Raw genomic sequence first — 26,732 nt, forward strand, 5'->3', positions numbered from 1 at the left:
ATACAGCTTAAATTGACATTTAAAGGCTTAATTAGGTTAAGACAGGTAAGGGATTAGGCAAGTTATTGTATAATGATGGTTTGTTCTGTAGACTAGCGAAAAAATATATAGCTTAAAGAGGCTAATAATTTTGACCTTAAAATGTTTTTTTTTTAATTAAAAACTGCTTTTATTCTAGCCGAAATAAAACAAATAAGACTTTCTCCAGAGGAAAAAACATTATCAGACATATTGTGAACATTTCCTTGCTTTGTTAAACATCATTTGGCAAATACTTAAAAAAGAAAATCAAAGGGGGGCTAATAATTCTGACTTCAACTGTATATATTCTAAAGGTTACACCTAAACTAATGTTTAAATTAACTTACATTTAAATCTATTATTTAATTTCCTCTGTGTTTATCTACTTCAGGCCATGAGATTTACAGAGCACTGAGTCATATTGTGAGATTCTGTTACAACAAAACTGTGTTTAATGAACAGTTGCTGAGAAACATATGCAAATGTAATGCCATTTTTCATATTGTGTGTACAGCTGTTGTCAGTAGTTCACTGTGTGCAATAACCTTTATGATTTACCTTAATGTATTTTCAATTAAAAAAGCTGACAGCTTTGTATTTCATGCATGGATATTGCTGTATGCATTATGCAGTTGAGAATTGAACAGGATCAGCATGGTGCGGAATAATGTGGTCTTATTTCCAGAGAAATGTGTAAGAGAATTATTCAAACAACAAAGAAGTATATATTGACCTTATTCTTGACGTACGAGCGGGCACAGCCATTGGAATCTTTTGGCTCAAGACTTTCAGTCTTTTTGACTTCTATTGATTTTTATACATTAAAAACAGCTTAACGTGCTGCTTCATATTGCAAACTGATCTTTTAATTACTTTTTAAGCAAGCAAGCATTTTTCATTCCGTTTAATAGACATCTAAAGTCCCAGTCAGATCACGCAAATTTGTCACAATTTCAGCACGATTTCCTTGATGCAGGGTGTCGTGGGGATTCATAAACAACAAATGGGCGTCATGAAACAAGATTCAATAGTTTCTTCTCATGTAATGTGGCATAGTTCACATCCACCGATACCATGCCTGCGACGCCTCACGACACCATTGCAGAAAGTCTAGCATGTTTAATGTTTTTCTCTTTCTTCATGACGAGTTCCGTCCATACCTACCGCCACCCTCCCATTTTGTTATTTCTCCTGGAAAACTCCCATAATATCATCCCCCCTCCCCTGTAAAAAAAAAAAAAAAAATCTTGACTATTTGGTACAATCTGTAACACCCCCATGTCGCCAACTTTGGTATAGTGTCCGATCACAGTGGCTGCATGAAACCCAGTGCATAGTACAGTTACTTATCCGGTTCTCAGCTGTGTTATTCAAACACCTCACCCCCGACCCCACCTGGTCACCTGGATTTTCAGAGACAAATGTTGGCAGGTTTGGTTCCGTCACGTGGGTGACACTGTGCAATAGGAACACATCAATTCTTGGTTATCTCAGCAGATGCTTCTATTAATGCACTGATCAGGAAATCAAAAAATAGGCTGCTTATTTACTTATAGGTGGGTCATGGGTGAATGAGATCAATCTGCTGAGTGGAATGAGGTTGCAAACTTTAACTACCTTTTCTAAAATATTAAGCAATTTAATCTGACAGACTGGCACAAATATGCAGACCTCCATTCTCACAAGAGTTGCTGAGTTCTCTCATCCTTCCAACAGAGTTTGTTCTTCCAAGGTAATCTGGGAACATGTTCATTGCTGCGAATACATTGCAAACGCATTTCCTGCTTCTTTAAATTTGTCATTAATAGTGAAAACAGTTTAATATAGGTTTTCTCTGAAACTGTGAATATTTCACCTTAATTTCATTTATGCTAGATTATTATATTATTTAACAAACCAACACAATCTCACGGCAATTCATGTTTTGGCGCATCACCTCAAATGTTATTCGTTATTCTTGTTTATAAATAACTGACCAACAAAAGATACATTAAGTTAAAAATGATAGAAAACGAAATTCGTTTCAAAAAGATACTTTTTTCCAAGAAAAATATATGAATGATATATTTTTGTTTGTGCCCCTCTACTACTCAACTAGATTAATGATGATGGATGATTTGTTTCACTCTGTGGAAAATAAGGATTTAATGAATGCTACACTGTGTTGTATCACAAACCTCAGTTTATATATATATATATATATATATATATATATATATATATATATATATATATATATATGCAATTTTTTTAATATGTCATTATTTTAAAGATTATGTCTTGAGCAGCTGATTTTTCCTTGCTGCTGATGTGCTTTCATTTTCTCAGTCTCACTCGCGGCAAGTTCAGGTGAGGGAATGTTTAAGCAACCCAGGCAGGAAAAATAAATTTAGATATAAAAGAAAATATTTTAATATTAAAAAGGAATCATAAATTTGATCTTATCCATGTTGTAAGGAATGCCCTTAAACAATGTAGTTATTAGTTGTCTGCAAGCTTCAGTGTTTATTGAGATTGAAATAAGATTTAAATTTCTTTTTTTTAAATTGACATAAGAAATATTGTTATAACAATACTTGTGACTGCTTTGGGAAATAACACTCGTCGTAGATGTCACAGGATGACTGATCGTAAAGGAACGTGTAGTCTGGCACATTTGATACCTACGACAAGTCAAGATTTTATCAAGAAAAAAAATCGCATAATCTGACATGGTGACTTTCATAACCGACAAAAAAAAAAAAAAAAATTGTGTGATCTGACCGGGGCTAAAGAATGCTTAACTAGTTATTTCAGGAATTAATGACTATGTGTTAAGTCTGTTTGGGTAATTCTTCATCATCTATCAGATAATTCTTTGACATCCCAAGATGTTGTCATCTATAAGATGTTTACTAACACAAAATTGCTTGGTGGGTTGTTTGTAGAGCAAGTATTTTAACTATTTTCTGCCGTTTATAATTCCCGGTATTTTCTACCATAGCATGAGTGCCATAGCTGAATCGAAAGTATTCAATCGTAAAATTAGCGCACCAGAATAAGGTAAAAAAAAAAGCAAAAGTCAGATTATAATGTGAAATTATATAGATTTATTTTTTATAAAATGTTCATTATATATTTTACATATATATATAGATTTTCTATGGTTGATTTGTCATAAATTCCTTTATCTACACATTTTTTGCTATTTTGTTAAATATTGTCATTATGAAAATGTGTCTGCTAGACTTTAAGGTAAAGATTTATAAACATTAAGGTTTATGTTGTGCACATTGTGAATCATCATAACTCATCATGACATTATAACAGGCTCAAAGTCTCTATGGGTTGGATCAAAGTGGGCCCAGACTGGACGAACTGAAACCAATATCATTTCCATCAGATGCAGCAACTCCAATGGCAGCAGTAAGTCAAAATATAGTTTATCCCCCACTGTCCTTAGTCAAAATAAAGTGGACCCCCCTATAATGTCTTGTCGATAAGGTCCACAGTCACCCAGCATCCTTTCATGTCTTCTCCTGTCCTTCATTAGCGCTGATGTAAACAACGGCTGGGTAAAGGTAAGACAAGATGTTGAAGATAGATGGTGGTCGAACCTTTTCCACTGCTCTCAAGTATCAAGACTAAAAGAGTGCAACAGTGTCCATTTTGTTTAGTGGCCTTGTTCCTGGAAGTATTTGTCCCAGAAGTAATTTAAAACATTTTATTCCATGAAACCAAAATAAATACACTGCAAAAAAAAAAATGTTCATCAAGAATTTGTTTTTAGAAAAAATAAATAAAAATTTTGTGAGTTTTCTTCTTTAAAGCAAGCTAAATAGTCTTCCTCTGGGGTGTCAAATAATCGTTTTTGTTTTTTTTTTTGTTTTTTTGTTTTTTTTTACTTACCACATTAGCAGATTTTTGCTTGTTTTAAAGAAAAACTTATAGACTTATTTCTGAAAACAACTTTTATACTTGTCTAAAAAATACTTTTAATTGTAACTGTTAATTTAAGATTTTTTTAGCTATCTGGACAAGAAAATAAAATTGTAAGTAAAATATATATTTTTTTGGAGTGAGATGAATCATTAAATACATTGATTTGAAGAAAACAAAGTTGCTAAATAATTTTGACCAAATAAATGTACAATATTGCAGGGAAAATGAAGGAAAGAACTAAATCATGTACAGTATAATTAAAAAAACTATGTATAAAAATAAAATTGTTTTTAAATCGGCCTATACACACTGTAAACAAAAAAAATATTTATAAATCATGTCAACATATTTCTATGATGATTTAAAAGAGGCTAAAAATATTTATATATTTTTTTATTTACAGTGTGTTTACAGTACATGTGCGATTTCTGAATGTCAGTAAAGCAGGTCATTCACCTTCCTTTTGCTTTGTCCTTGCCAATTCCTCTGGTGTATGTTTTACACTGCAGATGTCCTTCCAGCTGCAACCCAGCACTGAAAGTGCAACCTTCAGTGCTGCAAAACACCCACACACTCTCACTTTATCCAATTCACCTATACACCGCATGTTTTTGGGGGAAGCTGGAGAACTCGTATGAAACCCATACGAACACAGGAAGAACATGCAAACTCCACACAGAAATGCCTTCTGGTCCAGCTGGGACTTGAACCAGTGACCGTGCTAACACTGAGTTACCGTGCAGCCTAAAGCAGCTCAACTGATGCTGTTAGGTCATGTGACAATGACAACATGGCATATACATTTCATCATTCATTCATTCATTCATTCGTTTTCCTTTGGCTTAGTCCCTTTGTTCATCAAAGGTTGCCACAGTGGATCGAAACCGCCAACTTATCCAGCATATGTTTTACACAGCGGATACCCTTCCAGCTGCAACCCAGTACTAGGAAACACCCATACACTCACATTCACACACATACACTACAACCAATTTAGTTTATTCAATTCACCTATAGTGCATGTCTTTGGGCTGTGGTCCAGCGACCTTTTTGCTGTGAAGTGACGGTGTCTCAGTGGTTAGCACTGTTGCCTCACAGCAAGGAGGTTGCTGGTTTGAGTCCTGGCTGTGTCAGTTGGCATTTTTGTGTGGAGTTTGTATGTTCTCCCCCTGTTGGTGTGGGTTTCCTGGGTTGCAGCCGAAAGGGCATCCGCTGTGCAAAACATATGCTGGATAAGTTGACGGTTCATTCCGCTGTGGCGACCCCTGATGAATAAAGGGATTAAGCCGAAGGACAACGAATGAATGAATTATTTAGAGAATGTGATTTGCAGTGCATTATGAGAGTGGTTGATTCTTTTGGGACACTTTTTATCCAATCATACAGAATTATGGTTAATGTAGTTTTTTCATGTAAAGTTCTGCTCTGTCAGACACAATGCAGGCTAATGTCTTCAACAGAATCGTACAATTACTTGTAGCTCACAGTAAGACTTAAGAGGTTAATAATCTGACACAAATTTAAAAAAAAATCCCTTGGTGAGAAAATGAATAGGACTTCTACTTCCAGAACCTGACTGTTGCACTCTATAGAGAATCAGCACTGCTGAGGTAAAGCAGGAGGACAGACACTCCATGTTTTGATAAGGAAAAGCTTTCAGGAGGTCAAAGATCAAACATTGTTCATTTAAAACACAATTGACAGTTTGGGTCTCGTATGTAACTGAACTCTCAGCTCTTTCGTATTGTCAAGAAAAGAAGAAAAAAAAAATCCAGCTTTGTTTCCAACGCTGCTCGGCAGCTATTAAGTATTCCCGCTTAGCATTCTGTGGAGTCCAGACATAATGAAGGTGGCCAGGCCTCTGATTAGCTGTTGTCTTTGGCACGTTTCACACACTGATTGTCGGGCGGCCACAGTTTTTTTTTCCCAAAAGGAACACCCTAAAGTATTGTTTCATCTCAGTATGCAGCATTGACATTAACAGACACACATTTGCACTGCTTGATCCGCTGCACTTTCCGTTGGCGGTATGGCGGCTGCAGCCCAGGACAGTGAAGCCGGACAGTGACCGTGGTTATCCGGCTCGGCCGACAGAAAGCACAGGATTGGAATGAAATGGTGTGGTCTGGTGTGGATGCTGTTTTCCGACTTCGATGTGAGCTTTGAGATGTCAGGTGGCGTGGGATGTAGAAGGAGTTACACTGGCCATAGCAGAACCGGTTGATAACGGTTCGGCTCAGGCAACCCTCCAAGCTCACAGTTTGGCGTAACGGCTGTGTTTTACACCAGTCACTCTTCAGGTACTTGCGCTCAGTGACCACCAGAGCCTCACGACTCGATGACAGCATGTCATGTTTACCCTTCTGTCGTCGTGCTGATGCAGCGTGCTGGGGAATTGCTGCTAGCGCATGGGATGGCGATGATAGATCGTTGCCCTTTAGCTTGTAAGGGGAGGGGATGGAACCTTGAGGACGTTGCTTCTTGGTCTCTGTAGATGCAAATAAGGTCCATGCCAAAATGGCAGGTATTGCCAGCTTCCAGAACATTCTGGGAAAAGATTCAAAATGGAACAAAACTTTAGTACTTCTAGAGAGGCAAACACATTGTCAAATGTAGATATGCCCAAAGTCATAGGCTACTCACAGGACATATCCTTGGTGATAACGTACTTGTATAGCAGCGTTTACTATATTTTAAACAGCACTTGGTCTGTTCCTAAAAAGCAGAGTGGTTCTTATGTAATGCTGATAAAGTTAAGCCCTTTGTCTAAACCCTCGATAATGTTTATCATGGCGCCCTCTGTCAGTTTTACTTTAGATAACCGTCTGATAACCTCTGACTTTTCTAGTACCATACAACCACTGGCATTGTCCGTTTAATTCATGTTCTCTCTTCTCATGACCAGCATCCTCTTTCATCTTGTCTGCTGGGTGGATTGGGGGAAAAGCCAGAGTATTTCATGTATTTAAAAGAAGGGCTTTCAATAGATTTGTTTTAATGTCCTAAAGGCATTTCTTAGAGGATATGAGTGTGTTTTCAGGACAGACTAACCAGAAAAGCTCACACAAAGCCTGGAACTAAACAAGACCAGAAAGTTACATAAACGATTGTTACATCCTTTTCGTACAATAAAACAGCAAGAGTTAAAGAACATTCAAGTCAAGAAAACCTGCTAATCTTTCTTCCAAAGATGGAAAACATACTGAAGCCTACATGAAACATAACAGACCTGCTTGTTTGGGCTTTTGTTTAAACATCAAGTATTTTAAATTCCATGGAAGGAAACAATTCATCCAAAAGTTTGTTCATGATATTTACTCTCCCGCTTGTCATACTAATTGACTTATTTTCCACAAAGGACTGAACCACTCGATCTTAAAAAAAGATTGAAAGCCCAATATTCAAAGTCTTCTGATGCTATGAGAAGCAGACTAAAGTGGACATTGCTACTCATGGGAAATCTTGGCATATTTTTGAGCATGATGTCTAATGCTGTGATGTCTAATCTTTTTAACTAAATCATTAAATCTATTCGCCAAACCAATCTGAGAGAATCATTCAGGAATGAGATCTAAATCTCAAATTTAGCTCACTTGCAGTACTCAAAAATGACAGTATCAGATTGTGTTGTTGCGATTAATTGCTGAAGATATCATCACAGTATGTGGTATTGGCAGGATTTTGACCTAAGCTGCAAAAAAGATGACTTTAACAGAAAAACAAACAAAATACTTATAAATACTAAAGTTTACTGCTTTATTGTATTTAGATGCTTAGAGTAACCATGTTTTGTTTCTACCAAATTAAATTGCAAAAGGATGATAAAGGTAACGCTTTACAATTAAACCTCATGAGTAGGGCCAGACAGAATCTATAATATAATACACATCTACTGAAAGACAGAAAATATTACTTTACAAACTGTATTGTAAATAAATCTAATGAACATTTTTATATTGATCAATAATATTACTGAAATTAATTTAAAAACTGAATAAACATAAATGTATACACATTTATTCAAGTAAATAAATAGATTTAATGATGGGCTATAAATCTGTAGATTTCTTCGCGAGCAGATTCCATGTGGGCCTACTCATGAGCACAATTCCGCAGATTTTTAGCCCATCATTGATTCTGTTTATTTACTTGAATAAATGTGTATACATTTATATTTATTCAGTTTTTAAATTAATTTCAGTAATATTATTGATTAATATGAAAAATGAAAAATGTTCATATGATTCATTCAAGATATAGTTTGTAAACTAATGCATAATACGTAATAAAGACGTGCTTTGTTTACCAAATATAGTGAATCTAATTGGATTTGCATTGTTAACAATTTAAAAAGAAGTGTAAAAAGGTATTATTTTTTTACTTAATATATACATTTTTCAGTTATAATACTCCCAAAACAATTCTGCATAAATGCGCAGGTTTTTTTTAGAAAATTCTCTACAGATATAGCAAAAAATGTCTGCAGATTCTGTTTGGCCCTACTCATGAGTAATTGTCAGTTAATGTATTGCAATCAGCATTGAGAATTAGCTTTATTATTATAATTATGTTATCAGTTAATTTAAAAATCCAACTGAATTTGATTAGTTATGAATATGGCCAGATAGAATCTGCGGACAATTTTTGCTATTTCCGTAAAGAATTTTGCAAAAAATCTGCAGATTTATGCCGAAATTATTTTGTGAGTATTGTAAATAAAATCTTAATATATGAAATAAAAATAATAGCTTTTTAACTTTATTTAATGGTTACAATGCAAATGCAACTAGATCCACTTACGGTATTTGTCAAAACAAAGCAAGTATCTCATATAATATATCTACTAAAAGACAGTAGAAATAAGACTTTACAACTGTTTTGTAAATAAATCAAATGAACACTTTCATATTAGTCAATATTATTAATGAAATTAATTAAAAAATATAATCATAAATGTACACATGTAAATAAATAAACTCAACGATGGGCTAAAATTCTGCGGAAATCTGCAGATTTCTGCGTGCACAGATTTCGTGTGGGCCTAGTTATGGATAATTCCATTCAATAAAACAATTATGACTTTTGATTTTAATGTATTATTAGGAATTAAATAAGAAATTAACATCACCTAAGATTAAGAAATGCCTTTGTAATTGTCATTACATTTACTTTAGTTAACCCTTATATGCTGGGCATGTTTTCATCCACTCTGGGGTGATTTTGAGTCTTAATTTGGCCACAATATTCTCTGTGTTTCAGCAAACGAAATTATTTTTGGTGACAAATCTTATTTTGACACAAAATTTTGTGAATATTTTTTTAGAAATTCAACAATACACTCTGGGCAAATTTATTACCCTTTCATTATGTTCATGGCTGTTTTTTCCCAATTGACTTCCAATATAATGACATTTTTTGATTGCAAATCTATGACACCATATACAGTAATCATTCATTCTTGTTCGTTGCAGGTTTTCCTTTTCGGAAGAGGTAAATTTACAATTTTTACTGTTGATCATTAGTTGCTGTGCAAAAAAAGGTTAGTTTCTGCATAAAAATTATATGGTTATATGAAGTATAGTGTGTGTATGTGTGTGAGAGAATGTGAGATAGACCTTTGCACACTTACCTTGATATGTCTGAGAAAATCTAAATAAGCAGCTTAGCTCTCAAAATGTAGTTAGTGTACATATATATATATATATATATATATATATATATATATACAATTTGTTGTTTTACTCCATAGAACTCCATATAAAAGCCTGAAACTTTGTTTTGCACAGGCCTATTTAAATGGTTAATGCTACCAACTGATGATCAACAGTAAAAATTAAAAGTTTTACCTCCTCCCAGCAGGGAAAACACCAACAATCAGGAATGCATGATTATTTAGTGCCATGGCTTTGAAATCAAAATGTGTGGTTATAATGGAAGTGAATGGGGCAAAAATAGCCACGAACATAACAAAAGGTAGTCAATTTGAACAGTACACAAGTGTTAAATTAACTGATGTTAACAAATAGAGCCTTACCGGACAGAGTTAACAAACAATAGTCAGAATTGTCAATGCACAATATCAATATTTTGCATGATCATTATCACAATACCCAGCAAGCATTTTTTGTTCTTCAAAGATGCCTAATAGATGTCTAATAGATGTTTAAACATAGTTCTCTTGGCTAAAGCAAGGCAAAATTTTGGCTGTCAGTGAAAATCTAATAGACATCTAAGAATAGGCCAAAACTAGACTAGTCATCAAAAAAAATCTGAAATGAATGACTACACATATAAAGTCTGTCTATTTGACCACTAGTCTAGTTTCAGGCTATTCTTAGACATCTATTAGATTTTTACTGACAGCCCAAGTTTAGCCTTGTTTTAGCCAAGCTGTCTACGTTTAGATGTCTATTAGACATCTATTAAACACAAAATAGTTTGCTGGTTATATTTATTTATTGAATACCTTCATATGACTAAAATCAGTCCTTAATTCCTCATTCATTGTAACTGCATGGAAAAGAGCGAGCAAACAGCATTTCTCCAGAATTAATTTTTGAAACATGAAGATGAGAGAGTATTTATGTAAAGACATAAATACATGTAGCAGCCCCTTTAAGCTCTATAAATCTGGGTTACTGTGGAGAATCAGCTACTTCTGAGGCTACAGTTAGCTGTGACTCACTCGGCGGCAGAAAGGAATGGATTAATCATCCGTATCTCCCTCCGTCAGTGTCGCCGGCAGCCATTAATGCTGTTTACTTTTACACCAGTCCCAGAATGCCATGCAAATAAACAGGGCCGCCCATCAAAAGGGAACGCCACAGAAGCCATGAGGTTAGGAGGAAGTGGCCTTTATGTCTCTGCTGAGGCAGGGTTAAATAATGAGGGCTTTGCTTATGCCAGTGGTGAGATATGCAGGGGACATGTAAACAGTGGGGAGAGCACCATGTGAACATTATTAGATCAGGATGTGGAAAGTTTAGCAGTCTTGGGTTTCTCTCCTTGAGATGACCACAGGCTAACTAGAGGACTCGGGTTTACTGGTAGCACAGAATGACGTGTGAAGAAGCAGGGAATACTGGGATGTGACAGTGACTCAGAGGCCTGTGACATACATACACAAACATAGCCAAGCTCACTTGTCCATACCTGAGACTGATTTCAGATCACTGTGAGTGAAAGTGAAACACACACACACAAACACAGAGAGAGAGAGAGAGAGAGAGAGAGAGAGAGAGAGAGAGACAAGGGCTATAAATCTCCCCTGAGAAAAATTGCGGTTTGGAGATAATGACAGTGTCTAGTTGGAACACATGCAAGAAAATAAACACAAACCCTTCTATCTCTCTCCCATCTGTCTGTGTATGTGAGAAAGTCAGAGACAGATCATCCACACTGTAAAAACAATGTGTAGATGTGCAGCTTTAACTCTGCCATTTTTACACTTTATTATTGCCAAACTGAATGCCATGGTGTCATATCACAAAAGTTTGCTGGTGGCTTTTGGTAATTAGTTAGGTATAACTATGCTATTTTTACAGTAATATTCTTGGATTCATCCTGATGAAAAAAATGATTAAAGTCAAGTGAAAGTGACGTGAAACCAATCTTTGGAATTTGTCCTGCGTTTAAACATCAAAGTGGGCAGCATTAAATTGGAGGAATTGAATCTGCATCTTTTGAGTTGCAAGTCCAATTCTCAGACTATTTTGCCAAAAAACACCTCTGTTTAGAGAGGCTGCTTACTGCAAAGCCAATGGGTGGAAATTGATGTCCAGTTCCACCTGACCGGATGTAACGTGCAACCACACGTTAACCATTATACTATTGCTAAACATAGGCTGTTTCTCAATGTGCGTTCATCACAAATCTTGCGTTCTCGTGTTCTTGTGTAACATCATCATCCACTGCCAAAGTTCAGTTCCAAAACTCAAGACCGCAAGAACGGAGAACGCAAGAAAGTTCCTGGATGTGTTCTTGATATTGAGGACACATCAATGCAGACTTGAGCACAAAATTTGCAAAAGTCCCAGAAGTCATCGCGGCTGCCGCTGAACAAAAGAGGTGGGAAGCGCAGCATTTTATCTAGATGTATTATTTAAGTTAAGAGATATAACTTATTTGTCTCAGGAGCTTCCCTAAATGAAACGGTGAAAGTGAACATCACCATGAAAATCTTTATAAAGGCATAAAGGCATCACGGGTGTTTATTTGCTGAAATTCATATAATAAAATTAGTTTTATTTGTATTATGCAATGTATATTTGTAAGGTCTTTATGCATAGTAGGTAATGTGAAAAGAGGAAAAACTATAAATCGTTGTAGGAATGCTGTAATGTTTAAATAATTGGTAACTTTGTTTCGATGGTCCATTTGAGTATTAATAGACTGTCTGCTTAATATCTGCTGATACTGCTCCTTCAACAGACATTTGTATAGTATAGTATATACAATATAGTGGAGGAACTATGACGTCAATTTGTATTCAAAAACCCGGAAGCGAGTTAGCATTTTAGCAGTTCCGGTTCCCTCGTCCCTAAGTCAATAGGTTTTTTCAATGAGATTTCAGTAAAATCGCTTAAATAAGGTCCGTGGCAAACAAAAACTCAAGATACTTTCACGTTTTATTCTACGACATAAAACACATCAGTTGCATCACACTGTTGATTTTTTTTTAATCGGTTACGCTTCTTTAAAAAGACAGTTGCTAACAAGTTGCTAACAAGTTGCTAAAAGAGACTACAGGCAGTGTCTGAGACGTTATACGTCATCGAGCTGAGCTGGTCTGGAGTGCAGCTCGCTTGTGTTGGGCATTTGGATTTGTATGTTTAAGTATTTTCATGAACAGTTATTTATAGTTTGTAGCATTTTTCTAATTGGGAATTCATATTGTGTGTAGATAATGCCTTCACTTGTAAAGGCTGTCGAGACAGATTAATTTGTTGATCATTTATTTAAATTAAACGATATTATGAAGATACTGCTTACCAGTGCAGCCTGTCTCTTTCCTGCTCTCAGTAATGCAAACGTGTGAATAAATGTGTAAGGAATACATACATATTAACTGTCATTTTAACGTGATCAAGGGATTTTTCATCGTTTTTTGTCTTCATCTGAACACGTTTAACTCATAACTGCAATATTTACACTCCTCCTTAAGATTTATAGCAGATGTGACAGTAAAGGCTGCTTTTCGCTGTACTTCGTGACAAAAAAAGAATATTGAATGCTGTTCTCGATTCATCATGGAGCTTGTAGGCATTTGATAACCTTGTCCCTCATGCCTTATTTCTGTCGTCTATTACTAAGGCAGGCTGTATGCACGCGAGCGATACACTCATTTAAATGAGGCACATTTATACATACAGTTTTAAAACTTTTATAACAACCGTAAAGCAAAACGGAGGTATTTTCCACGTAACAACGATCAACGAACAACGATGTATTGATTTGTTAATAATATATAGCGTGCATTATAAAATTATAAACAGAGAGATAAACTCTTTGTCATGGACCATATTTCTAATAATAAGCTTGAAAAGTTGTCTGGAGCAGGGTGGTGCTGATGTCACAGGCGAGCACTGTAGTCCGTTTATAGCCTAATGTTAGCTTTTCAATTCTTGCGTTTGCATTTAAGATCCAAACGTGCTCAAAGTTGTATTTTCGTGTGAGGATTATCCGGCTGGACAAAACGTGTAAGTATTGTGAACAGTGTTTGAACACAAAACTTAATATTTGCAATCTTCGAAAAGCGTATGGGAAAATCCTATAGGGATTTTATCGCGGGAACCAGTTTTATGCTAGCAGCCAATTAGCGTACAAGATGACATCATAGTTCCTCCACTCTATAAAGTGTGACCAAATAATTTTTTCATTAAAAATGCATGAAGGTCATGTGACCATCAGGAAGAATGCAGATCTCATTTCTCACAGGACACGTTCTCTGTTCTCGCAGTCTCCCGAGTTTGTTCTTCCGAGGTAACTTGGCAAGACCAGTCTACACAAGAACACAAGTCTGTTCTCAGCGTTCTTGGAATTGAGAAACAGTCACTGTCCAGTGAAATTAAGCTGTATTAGTTCTGCAGTGAGCACTACGTTTTCATGAAGTCAAAGGGGAGCTGTTATGTCCCTTTTTACAAAATATAAAATAAGTTTCTGAAGTCTCTAGAGTGTGTATGTGAAGCTTCAACTCAAAATACCCTCACAAATAAGGTTTTAAAACTCTTTGAAATTGCACATTTTAGGTGCAGATACTAATTGTGCCATTTTTTTTGTGACTGTCACTTTAAATTTAAATCAGATTGTGCTCTTTTGAAAGGTGGAGGGGGTTCTACAAATGCCTATGCATCAGCATAGTGGCAGATTCAAAACAGGACTAAAGTTATATTTGAAATGTTTAAAATGTGAAAAGATGTGGTTCAGAAGAAGGCAGACTATGGAGACTACATTGTTCATTTGTGCATTCTAAAACTCCACATTTATAATCCTCTTAGACACTGACATTATCTTCAGCAGGTATTGTGAAACTCTAATGGTGAATGCTGTTTCTCACTCAGTGCTGTTTATTCTAATGAGGGAGAGATTGTCACTAATGGGTGGGACTTTAACTCTCTTGTGACATGTACAAAGGGAGAATGCCATATAATGTTTCTGCAGACTGTTTTTTATCAAGTGTGATTATAAATAATAGAATTAATTATTGTATATTCATAATGTATTTGAGAACACTTGTGGTGCTCTTGAGTTGGGATAGGGGTTGGGTTATGGACAGGTTTGGTGGTATGGGTGGGTTTAAGGGTGGGTTAAGATGTAAGGGATGGTCAACAGTGTATTTACAAATGTAGTTACAGAAGTTAATTACAGATGTAACTACATACAGGTATTTAATCAAGCATAAGTACACAGTAAATACATGTATTTAAACAATAAGTACATTGTAACGAATTATTAATTTCTGTGTAGGTACATAGTAGTTAAGGACACCTAATATAAAGTGGGACCATTAATTGTTTGTTTAAAACAGAGATACAGACTTATGTTATTAACTGTGGTCTATAAAAATAAACTAATTTTAATGGATTTTTTAAAAATTACTTATCCAATGACTCACCTGTAAAGATGTCACTAGTTTCATTATTGGATGAATCAGTGTTTGTCTTTAACAAATCTTGGAACAAAAAGTTCAGTAACAAACTAATTTTTTCATTAGTCACTTGTCACCACCTATTGGTGTAATATTCTAAATCATTCAACAATCTTTATTTGAAGCATCAAGCTACTTTTAGTAATTGAATTGCTCTATTTTGTCCATACATGTTGAAGGATTAATAGACACAGCCCAATCGTTGCCTTTTAAGAATAGTGGATGTTTGATTAATGATTCTGATCTTGTAATGACTAAAAATGAAGCTCTTATTTATTATATAAATTTAGTATAAAAAATGCTAATAATTAGAACATAATACCAGAAATAGTTGTCTAATATAAACCAATTGTGAAGTGTTTGTGTTTTACATTCATTAATTTTCCTTTAGCTTAGTCCCTGATTATCAGGGGTCGCCACAGCGGAATGAACCCCCAACTATTCCAGCATATGTTTTATGCAGAAGATGCCCTTACAGCTGCAACCCAGTACTGGGAAACACCCATACACTCTCACATTCACACTCATACACTATGGCCATGGTGGCGCAGTGGGTAGCATGATCACCTCACAGCAAGAAGGTTACTAGTTCGAGCCCTGGCTGGGTCAGTTGGCATTTCTGTGTGAAGTTTTCATGTTTCCTCCGGGTGCTCCAATTTCCCCCACAGTTTAAAGACATGCGCTATAGGTCAATTGAATAAACAAAATTGGCCATAGTGTATGTGTGTGAAAGAGTGTGGGTGTTTCCCAGTGTTGCAGCTGGAAGGGCATCCGCTGCGTAAAACATATGCTGGATAAGTTGGCGGTTCATTCCATTGTGGCGTCCCCTGATTAACAAAGAGACTAAGCCAAAAAGAAAATGAATGAATGTACACAATGGCAAATTTCTGTGTGGAATTTGCATGTTCTCCCCATGTTCGCATGGGTTTCCTCCGGGTGCTCCGGTTTCCCCCACAATTACAAAGACGTGGTATAGGTGAATTTGGTAGGCTAAATTGTCCGTAGTGTATGAGTGTGTATGAATGTTTTCCAATAATGGGTTGCAGCTGGAAGGGCATCCGCTGCATAAAACATATGCTGGGGATAGGTTGGCAGTTCATTCCACTGTGGCGACCCCAGATTAATAAAGGGACTAAGCCGAAAAGAAAATGAATGAATAAATGAACTTATATCACATGTTTTTGGACTGTGGGGAAAACCGAAGGACCTGAAGGAAACCCATGCAAACACGGGGAGAACAAGCAAACTCCACAGAGAAATACCAACTGGCCCAGCCAGGACTTAAACCAGCGACCTTCTTGCTGTGCGGTGACAGTGCTAATCACTGAGCTATCATGCTGCCTGTGCTCAACATTTTATAAATCTTTAAATTCTGATTATGCTTAGTAGAGCTGCACTGATATATATCGGCCAATAATTGGTATTGGTTGATATAAAAAAGAACTGATTATCAGGACTAATTTTATTCTGTTAATCAAAAGAGTGAGGGGAAACACATTGAATTTGTACCTTGCATAAATAAAATGCATAGAATTGCTTTAAAATGAGGGGAAAAATGCAGATTTTAGGCTCTACTCTGTAGCTAAAACTAATATGATTATGTACAGAAGCTTTTGTTTAATGTGAGAATTTAAACTTTAATTTATTTTTAGAATTCAAGGTTAAAATAAAGTTAGAGAAGGTAATAGATCTATCGGTGCATCTCTATCATGTAGTGTTTGACATTATTTTGTTAAAGTCTGCATGAACTGGAAGCTTCAACCGAATATTACAATATTAAATGAGCAAACAGTGGGCGTGGCTTGTTTTACTGCTAGCTGAATGGATATAATAAAAAGCCATTTCATTCAGAAAGATTGGGAAAAGGGTTTGGGGAGAGTTATTACAACCTAACAGACACCTCCTGCTCACCATTTCTGCTTGTTGTCAAAACTAATATATATATATATATATATATATATATATATATATATATATATACCTTCTTAATGTCATGCACAGATGCATCGTTCACCACAAAGCTAGCAATGTGAGCTAGCAAAATTCTATGGTTATTTTTTATTTCATGGGGACTTTAAAAAAAACTAGCCATTTATCAATCCTTTCTCCAAATGGTCATGCTCTGCAAGGTCACTGGAGTGATGTATCCTGAAGTCAATATCTCAAGCCACAGGCAGAGGAGATGAACAGATGGCCAGCCCATCACAGCCCTCACACACATACACTCACAATGACACCCTACCATCTCCAAGTCATCTATTCTCCCTGTCTTGGATTGTAAGGGAAACCCAGAGAATGTATGTTCTCACAGAAGTGGAAAGAGATGGTGTGATGATCTCCACAGGGAAAGGCCTTGTAAAACAAACCTGGGACCTTCTTGTTGTGAGGCTCCAGTGCTACCCACTGAGCAACAAATGGCCTAGCCATCACTGTTAAATCTAAAAAAAAAACAACAACAACTTGGCAGTATTTAACACTGGACTGTTGAATAAAATTAGTATACAGTTGAAGTCAAAGTATTAGCCCTCCTGTGAAAAATTTATTCTTTTTCAAATGTTTTCAAATGATATTTAATGGAGCAAAGAAATGTTCACAGTTTTTCCTATAATATTGTTTCTTCTAAAGTCTTGTTTTATTTTGGCTAGAATAAAAGCAGCATTTAAAAGCATTCATATGGTAATATCATTAGCCCTATTAAGCAATATTTTTTACAGAATAAACCACTGTTATACACTTCCTGACAAAATAATTGTTGTCTATCCAAGTTTCAGGAAAAACGACAAATAACTTGACTTCTAGTTGATCATTTGGTATCAGAAGTGGCTTATATGAAAGGCAAAGGCCTCTAGATTACACTTATTTTACCTAAATCAAATATAATAATGCCTTGATTTTTAATTATTTAATTAGGACAGTAAGGTCTGACTTTGCTTACACAAAGGTCTTGTCACTTAACAGAAATAATGTACCGTATAGAATAAAAAATCATAGTGCAGTGACTCCCATGAGCTTGGACGACTGCATCCATACAGTACATCTCTGCAATGACTAAAATAACTTATTAATAAAGCCATCTGGAATGGCAAAGAAAGCATTTTTGCAGCACTCCCAAAGTTCATCAAGATTTTTTGGATTCATCTTCAATGCCTCCTCCTTCATCTTACCCCAGACATGCTCAATAATGTTCATGTCTGGTTACTGGGCTGGCCAATCTTAGAGCACCTTGACCTTCTTTACTTTTAGGAATTTTTATGTGGAGGCTGAAGTATGAGAAGGAGCACTATCTGGCTGAATAATTTGACCTCTCCTGTGGTTTGTAATGTAATGGGCAGCACAAATGTTTTGATTCCTCAGGCTGTTGATGTTGCCATCCACTCTGCAGATCTCTCACACGCCTCCATCCTAAATGTAACCCCAAACCATGATTTTTCCTTCACCAAACTTGACTAATTTCTATGAGAATCTTGGCTTCATGTGGGTTCCAGTAGATCTTCTGCAGTATTTGTGATGATTGGGATGCAGCTCAACAGATGATTCATCAGAAGAAATCAACCCTCTGCCCCTTTTCCAAATGATTAACTAAAAGTCAAGTTATTATTTGTTTCTCTTACAACTGAGATTGATGACAAGACTTTTGTCAGGCAGTGTACAACAACTTGCCTAATTACCCTAATTTGCCTAGTTAAGCTTAACCTAGTTAAGCCTTTAAATTGTACTTTAAGGTGAATACTAGTATCTTAATAGGTAATAAAGTGTATAGATAAGAAAATATCTAGTATGTACTATCATCGTGACAAAGATAAAAGACAGCAGTTATTAGAAATTAGTTATTAACACTATTATGTTTAGAAATGTGTTGCAAAAAAAATCTTCATTCCATTAAACAGAAATTGGAGAAAAATATACAGGGGGCTAATAATTCTGATTCAACTGTATATGGCAAAGAATGAAACACATACTGTATTAAAAAAAGATTCATAAGACACATCAAGCTCTATTCTAAAACTGACATTTCACATATAAAACCTCCTTGAGAATCCTGTTCCCACAGAACACAGCTGCTAAAAACAGTTTGAGCCAAATGACTGATGTAAGAGAATAAGTGTAGCGTAAAACAACCAAACCGCAAGTACCAGCATCTCTCATTGAGCAGAAGCCAGCATGCACTCCGACACAGCCAGCGATACCAGCATTCGACCGACCAGTGTCAAAACCCACAGCGAGTCTTCTTTAACACTTCCACAACATCTCTAAGCCAAAACAAGTCACACGAAGCCACACGTCAGACCCTGAAGCTATCTTTTCTGTTTAACACCCATATGCACATTAAAACACACAAACACGCATAAACACTAACTGGCGCCACAAAATTATGAATTTGACAGGAGTTATCATCACAGCAATTATGTACCTCCCTCTGCCACAAGAAAATGTCTTAGGAAGCATGCAAAGCTGATGTGCGTCTCCAAAAAAATAATGATTGCATTCACACCAATTTTCCCAAACATTTGCACTCACGCTTTTTAGGGGAATTAACCAGGATAGAAAGTATTTTAATGAACATATTCAGCTTTAATATATAATTACAAACACACGTGGAGACAAGAAAAGCTCTAACATGCCAAACTCTTTTATTCGAGTCCAGTTCACACGCTGGAATGTGATGGAGAGTCACGTGTGCGTCACTTCTGACAAATGTAAATACATTTGAAACATGCCAAGACTGCATCTGCCCCGAAGCCCAGTTTACGTGTTTGGATTTGCTCCAGGGACATCTCTAATTTAAATAATTTCATTTAAACATACTGTAAAAATGTCTGCAATTGAAGTAGCTTTTCATTGCACTGTAAAGATAATAACTTTAGTGACTGGTGGGCACTTTATAGAAAATATAGCAAGGGTTATAAAAGGATAATAAGATGTTTCACCCACCACTTGCCATGTGCATTCCTGACTAAACATCTACAAAGATGGCAGCGTGGATTAATCCCTACCACCTGACAAGCTGTCAAAAGTTGATTCTAATATTATTCCCACTTCCAATTGTTTTAAAAAACATCTATAAACTACCTGACCAAAGCCTTGTCATCGATCCCAGTTGTAAGAGAAACAAATAATAACGACTTTTCTAGTTGAACAGTGGCAGAAGGTAGATTTTTTTCCGATGAATCATCTGTTGAACTGTATCCCAATCATCATAAATACTGCAGAAGACCTATTGAAACCTGCATGGACCCAAGACCCTCACATAAATCAGTCAAGTTTGGTGAAGGAAAAATCATGGTTTGGGGTTAAATTCATTATGGGGGCGTGTGAGAGATCTGCAGAGTGAATGGCAACATCAACAGCAGAATAGTGCTCCTCATACTTCAGCCTCCACATCAAAGTTCCTGAAAGCAAAGAAGGTCAAGGTGCTACAGGATCGGCCAGCCCAGTCACAAGACATGAACATTATTGAGCATGTCTGAGGTAAGATGAAGGAGGAGGCATTGAAGATGAATCCAGAGACTCTTGATAAACTCTGGGAGTCCTGCTAGAATGCTTTCTTTGCCATTCCAGATGGCTATTAATTAGTTATTTGAGTCATTGCAGAGATGTATAAATGCAGTCGTCCAAGCTCATGGGAGTCATCCACAATATGTGGAATCAATCATTATTTTTTCACTGCACCATGACTTTAGATACTGTGCTGTACATTATTTCTGTTAAGTGACAAAACTTTTGTCTAAGCGAAGTCAGGCCTTACTGTCCTAATTTAATAATTAAAAATCAAGGAATTATCATATTTGATTAAGAATAAGCTTAAATAAGCGTAATCTAGAGGTGTTTGCCTTTCATATTAACCACTTCTGATACCATATGAACAACTAGAAGTCAAGTTATTCTTTGTTGTTTCTGAAACTTGGATAGGCAACAAGACTTTTTTTAGGTAGTGTTTTTTATGTAGTCACACCAGAAAGATTACAGATTGCAGTGTATGGATGTGTGTACAGTAGTCACATTATAGAATGCATAAAAAGAAGTAGAAAATATTTTACAATTGGTAACATGTTCATTGTTTATGTACAAGTCCAGCCTGATCTCACCAGAAAAAGTATTTTATGTTTTGTCAGTTTAGTGGCTAATTCGTACGAATTCGTACGAGTTGAGTCGTACGAAACTGCACGATTTTAAAAAGGAGGCGTGGCACCTAACCCCACCCCTAAACCCAACCGTCACTGAGGGATGAGCAAATCGTACTAAATTGTTCAAATTAGATCGTACGAATTCATACGAATTAGCCACTAAATCAAAATGTTACGAATTGCCGTGAGATTGTGTTGACAAGTCTTATTCCACACCACAACTACCAGGATGTTCTGCATTGAGAACATTAAGTGCTGAACAAAGAAACATGAAGATCACCACCTGAAACTAAAGACAAGTGACCATTAACAAAAAGCCAAAGCACATTTCAGATAAGTGAAATGATTTGGCTAATATTCAATAATATAATATAGCATGATAATGAACAGGCACAATATTGGTATTTTGGACACTTCAAAATTCTAAGAATAATACTGAAAATGTACTTTTAAAGTGTCTTTTAAGAATATTTAAGAATATTTATTAAATAATATTTTGCGGTGGTTGTTCATCACCTGTTCATACACTTGTTCATACACATGCTTTGAGACTTAATTGGTTGGCGTCATAGTTTAAACAATTATACTTTCATATTTAAATCTGGCCTACTACATGCTGAAGTATTGATTGAAAGTTTTATGACTATTTATAGGGCTATTATTGTATGTTAACACTGCTTCAATAGTTATTTAACTAAACTTAGGTTTTAGGTGATGTTAATTTCCAAGTTAATGTACTGTATAATGAAAGATTAAAATCATAATCACAATCTGCATACAAGTCATAATCCTTATATTAAAAGGAGTTAGTAACCAATAAAATGTAGTTGTATTTTTAAATTAATACTACCATAATAACTAATAAATCTGGCCTTTTTTCACTGTTGATTTAATCAATAAACTAATGTTTACCAATGACTAAAGTACTAATTCTTACAACTAGTAACACTTTATTTTGATGGTTCATTTGAGTAGACTCAAAGTAGACTGTCTGCTTAATATCTGTTGATATGCTCCTTCAACAAACATTTAACTGACTATAAGAAACTTTGCAAGTACATCAACTTACACTAACCCTAACCCCAACCTAACAGATCTAATCTAATGAGAATTAGTAGGCATGTAGATGCAATGTAACTAAATTCAACAAATGAACCATCAAAATAAATTGTGACCTTACAATTTACTAATTGTAAAGTTATACATATTTACTGATACAATATATTGAAATATAGTCCAAAATAAAGCATTACACTAAGTATTATTGTACCTTTTATAGTAACTTTTTTTGCGGCAACGTCAATATATAATACCATACGATAATATCGTATCGGATATAATAGGGTGGCATGGTGGCTTAGTGGTTAGCACTGTTGCCTCACAGCAAGAAGGTTGCTGGTTCAGTGCCCGGTTGGATGAGTTGCTGTTTCTGTGTGAAGTTTGCATGTTCTTCCCGTGTTCATGTCGGTTTCCTCCAGGTGCTCCGGTTTCCCTCACAGTCCAAACACATGCACTATAAGTGAATTGAATGAGCTAAATTGGCCATAGTGTATTGTGTAAATGCGAGAGTGTATGGGTGTTTCCCAGTACTGGGTTATGGCTGGAAGGGCACCCACTGTGTAAAACATATGCTGGATATTTGGTTCATTCCGCTGTGGCGACCGCTGATAAATAAAGGGACTAAGACGAAGGAAAATAAATGAATGGATGCATGAATATTGTATATTGTCATATTAATCACAAGAAGATTTGACAAAATTAGAAAATTTGAACAACAAAAATTTCTGGGATTTTCTTGCTGTAAGACTTCAGTGCTACCCAGTGAGCAGCAAATGTCCAGCCATCACAGATATATACAAAAAAAAAATAAAAAATCCACAAAAACCTGGCAATCATTAACACTGGACTGTTTCTCATGGAATAAAATTAGCTAAATATAGCAATACAACATTTAAGTACATTGAATTATTTTTTGTTATTAGCATGAATAAATCTCTAACACCTGACAAGCTGTCAAAAGTTGTTTCTAATATTATTTCCAGTTCCAATTGTTTTTAAAAGCATGTATAAGAAGGTCAAGGTGCTCAAGGATTGGCCAGCCCAGTCAGCAGACTTGAACATTATTGAGCATGTCTGGGATAAAATGAAGGAGGAGGCATTGAACATAAATCCAAATAATCTTGATGAACTCTGAGAGTCCTGCAAGAACAGCTTCTTTGCCATTCCAGATGACTTTACACAAAGCATTATACCTGGTAAAAACTTTTTAGCAGCAATGTCAATAGCGCTATAAAACCGTATATTGTGATAAACGTTTCAGCAATTAATTACAAGACTATTTAACACTTCTAGGCGTCATAAGCCTAGAAATGATACACATAAGTTTATAAATGAACTTAAATTAGAATTGATCTAAAACACAGAGTAAGGGAACAGTATTGTGTGCTTTTTTCACCATGTGGAGTATGGCTATCCTGATTAGAGATGGAATATCTGAGGTTTCGAACTGTTAGGTCAGACTCATGTTACGATACATAGCTGAGGTTTAAAGTGTGGTTGAACAGTTCAACCATATCAGTGACTGAATTCTCTGATGGCTGTCGTCACTTTGAGTCTGACTTCAACTCCCTCAAATACACACGCAGTTGAGTGTGTCTTTCACCAGCATTTCACATTTCACATCTACAACAGTTAATGTATGATAATTACAGCAAATGATTCCTAACCAACCCCAATCGAAACATAAACCTCCCCTAGCATATAACCGTAACCATACCCTATGCAAATCATAATTATAACTGTGCTCTAGCTCTTAATAACAGCCACTTGCATTGCCATCAGTCTTGCTACAGTAGTAATGGCGCTGGGGAATTAGAAGGTCACTGGAAAACTCAAAGGCTGTCAAACTCAAATCCGCTCGGTTTAATGCGCTCTGAGGGGCAGTCACCACTTTGAACTGAGTCGCGGCTGATCCTTTTCCATGCCCTCCTTTATAATGCCAATCATGCCTGAGCTGGACTGAAGCCAGTACTGTCACACGTTTTCTTATGCACACTTCTCTATTGTCAAACATTCACGCTCACTCTCTGTCTCTAAATAGTAGATTTATTATAAACACTAGCAGTTTTAATATATTATCTGTTTTATTATAAAATAATACAACATTAGTAATTGATTTAGAGCAGGAAATGGTTGTAAAAACTCTTTCTTTGGCTTGCTACAGTGACAGAATCCTCTTTTTTTTTTAAAGTGACATTTAGTTTTACCAAGAATCTTAAATCTATCATTTTTACATGATGGAAAAATAAGGTTGTTTAGAATACATAGTTATCTGAATAGTCCTTGGAGAACCCTAAAATGGTTCTTATATGGTATTTGCTGTTAAAACTCTCATATGAAACCTTAATTTTGTTAATGCAGGTGCTAATATAATAAACCAAAAAATTTAAAATAATGTTTCCAATTTTTCAGTATGTAAAATCATTCGTTGCTGTGGAAATGTTTTTTGGGGACAACTTAATTGTTTTATGTTAAATCCACTTAAATTTGTAAAATCTAACAAGTTAACTTAATTTGTTTATGTTGTTTCAACACAAATCGATTGTGGAACCCAGATTTCTTTTACACACTGTAAAACGTGATTAGTTACTTACAGCGAGTAAACCAATTACCTTAAAAGCAACACGTTGAATTTACAAAAATAATGAAAGGAAACCCATTGTAACTTGGAACTGTTAAGCTGACTTGATTTTAATATTTATGCTAATTGTACTCACTTTTTAAAATATCTACTAATCCCCTTTTACAGTGTCAGACTATTTTAGCCTGTATGGAATTTTAGAAGATACACTGGAGTCTAGAAGAGCAGATTTATTTTACTGTATGTCATTTTGCTAGATACAAAAAGCTGGGGAAGTAAACTAAACTAATATAATAAAGGTGTATTGGAAAAAGTGATTAGTTTACTTTTTTAAGTGAGTACAATTAGCATAATTATAAACATCAAGTCAACTTAACAGTTCCAAGTTACAATGGGTTTACTTACATTATTTTTGTAAAGTCAACTTGTTGCTTTTAGGGTAATTGGTTTACTTGCTTTAAGTAACTAATCACTTTTTGCAGTGCAGTGAACACTCAAAAAATTACATTTGGTGCTTGTTCAGATTACTTAAAATGAGTAGAAACAACACAATCTACTTAAATTAAGTAGATTCAATCTACTTAGATTCAATCTACTTAAATAAAAAAACCAATGAGTTAACTTAAATCCTTCAAGTTGTCCCAACACTAATAGACTGTGTGGAACCCAGCATGTTTACATTGTATTGCACAAAAAGTACTTACACTTATAAAATAAAAGTTCTTTGGTGATGATGGTTCCACAAAGAACCTTTAATATGGAACCTTTCCATTTCACAAAATTTCCTTTAGGTTACTAAACGTTCTTACAGAGATGAAAAATGATAAGAACAAATAAAACATGGTTCTTTAAAGAACTGTACACTGAAAATTTCTTTAAGGAACCAAAAGCATTATGTGTTTTCTTTTTAGATAAATACTAAAAGGGTATCACTTTATTTTGATGGTCCTTTTAAGGCATTTTGTTGAATTTAAGTTACATTGCATCTACATGCCAACTAATTCTTAATAGATTATAACTAGACTGTTAGGTTGGGGTTAGGGTTAGTGTAAGCTGACATGTACCTTACTTGCAAAGTTTCTTATAGTCAGTTAAATGTCTGTTGAAGGAGCAGTATCAGCAGACATTAAGCAGACAGTCTACTAATACTCAAGGGACCATCAAAATAAAGTGTTGCCATTAATTGAAAGGTGCGTTAGGTTTCTAAATAGAATTAATAAAAAGTCTCTTTTATTGGAATTTACCTGCAGATCTGGACCCCCCGAGTTTTGTTTTCTTGCTGTGATTCCTGAAGAGGTCACTCAGAGGTCAAAGTTCAAGCAGCAGGTCAGAGATCGGCCAAGGCTCAGAGCTCCAGATGTACAGAGGCAGTGTGGAAATCCATCAGAAGTACAGGATGTTTGTTGAAGCGCTCCTGAAGATGCTGCCGTGTGCGTCTCCACCAGCCTTTCCTGTTCGAATCCACAGCTCTGCAGAGGCCAAAATCAAGCGGTCATGCTTTATGGCTCATAGCTCCCAAGTTTCACTCATTTATATGGCATCCAGCTCGCAGTCCTTCCCGGTGAGTCTTTGAACCATCTTCCCTCTGATTTACTGTCACATCCCACTGGCTCTCCAAAGAGAAGTGTGTGAGTGTGAAGAAAGTAGGAAGAAAATCATCAGTTGCACACAAGTAACAAAGATTCATCTACACCTCTCTCTCTCTCTCTCTCTCCTTTTCCCTCCCTCTCTTTTGGTTTGATACCTCCCCCAGAAGCCCACTGTTAATCAACCAGTCCTGAAAACATATTGTCTCTCTCTCTCTCTCTGAACTGCAGCACACATGAGTTTGCATCCTTGTTTTAACCCCGTCCGTCTCGACTGTTGCAGATAACATGCC

The 26,732-nt window shown here is 35.8% G+C and overlaps 1 protein-coding gene across 1 annotated transcript; it reads right to left on the minus strand.

Moving 5' to 3' along the window:
* Positions 1–5,489: 5,489 nt before the first annotated feature.
* Positions 5,490–26,564, minus strand: grem2a (gremlin 2, DAN family BMP antagonist a). Its single transcript, XM_056476935.1, has 2 exons — positions 26,098–26,564; positions 5,490–6,489 (listed from the first exon to the last, which is right to left on the minus strand). The coding sequence occupies exon 2, from the start codon at positions 6,486–6,488 to the stop codon at positions 5,901–5,903; it is 588 nt and encodes a 195-aa protein (XP_056332910.1). The 5' UTR covers position 6,489; positions 26,098–26,564; the 3' UTR covers positions 5,490–5,900.
* Positions 26,565–26,732: the final 168 nt, after the last annotated feature.

This window comes from Danio aesculapii, chromosome 17 (genome assembly GCF_903798145.1).
Source record: "Danio aesculapii chromosome 17, fDanAes4.1, whole genome shotgun sequence".
In the NCBI taxonomy this organism is placed as follows: Eukaryota; Metazoa; Chordata; class Actinopteri; order Cypriniformes; family Danionidae; genus Danio; species Danio aesculapii.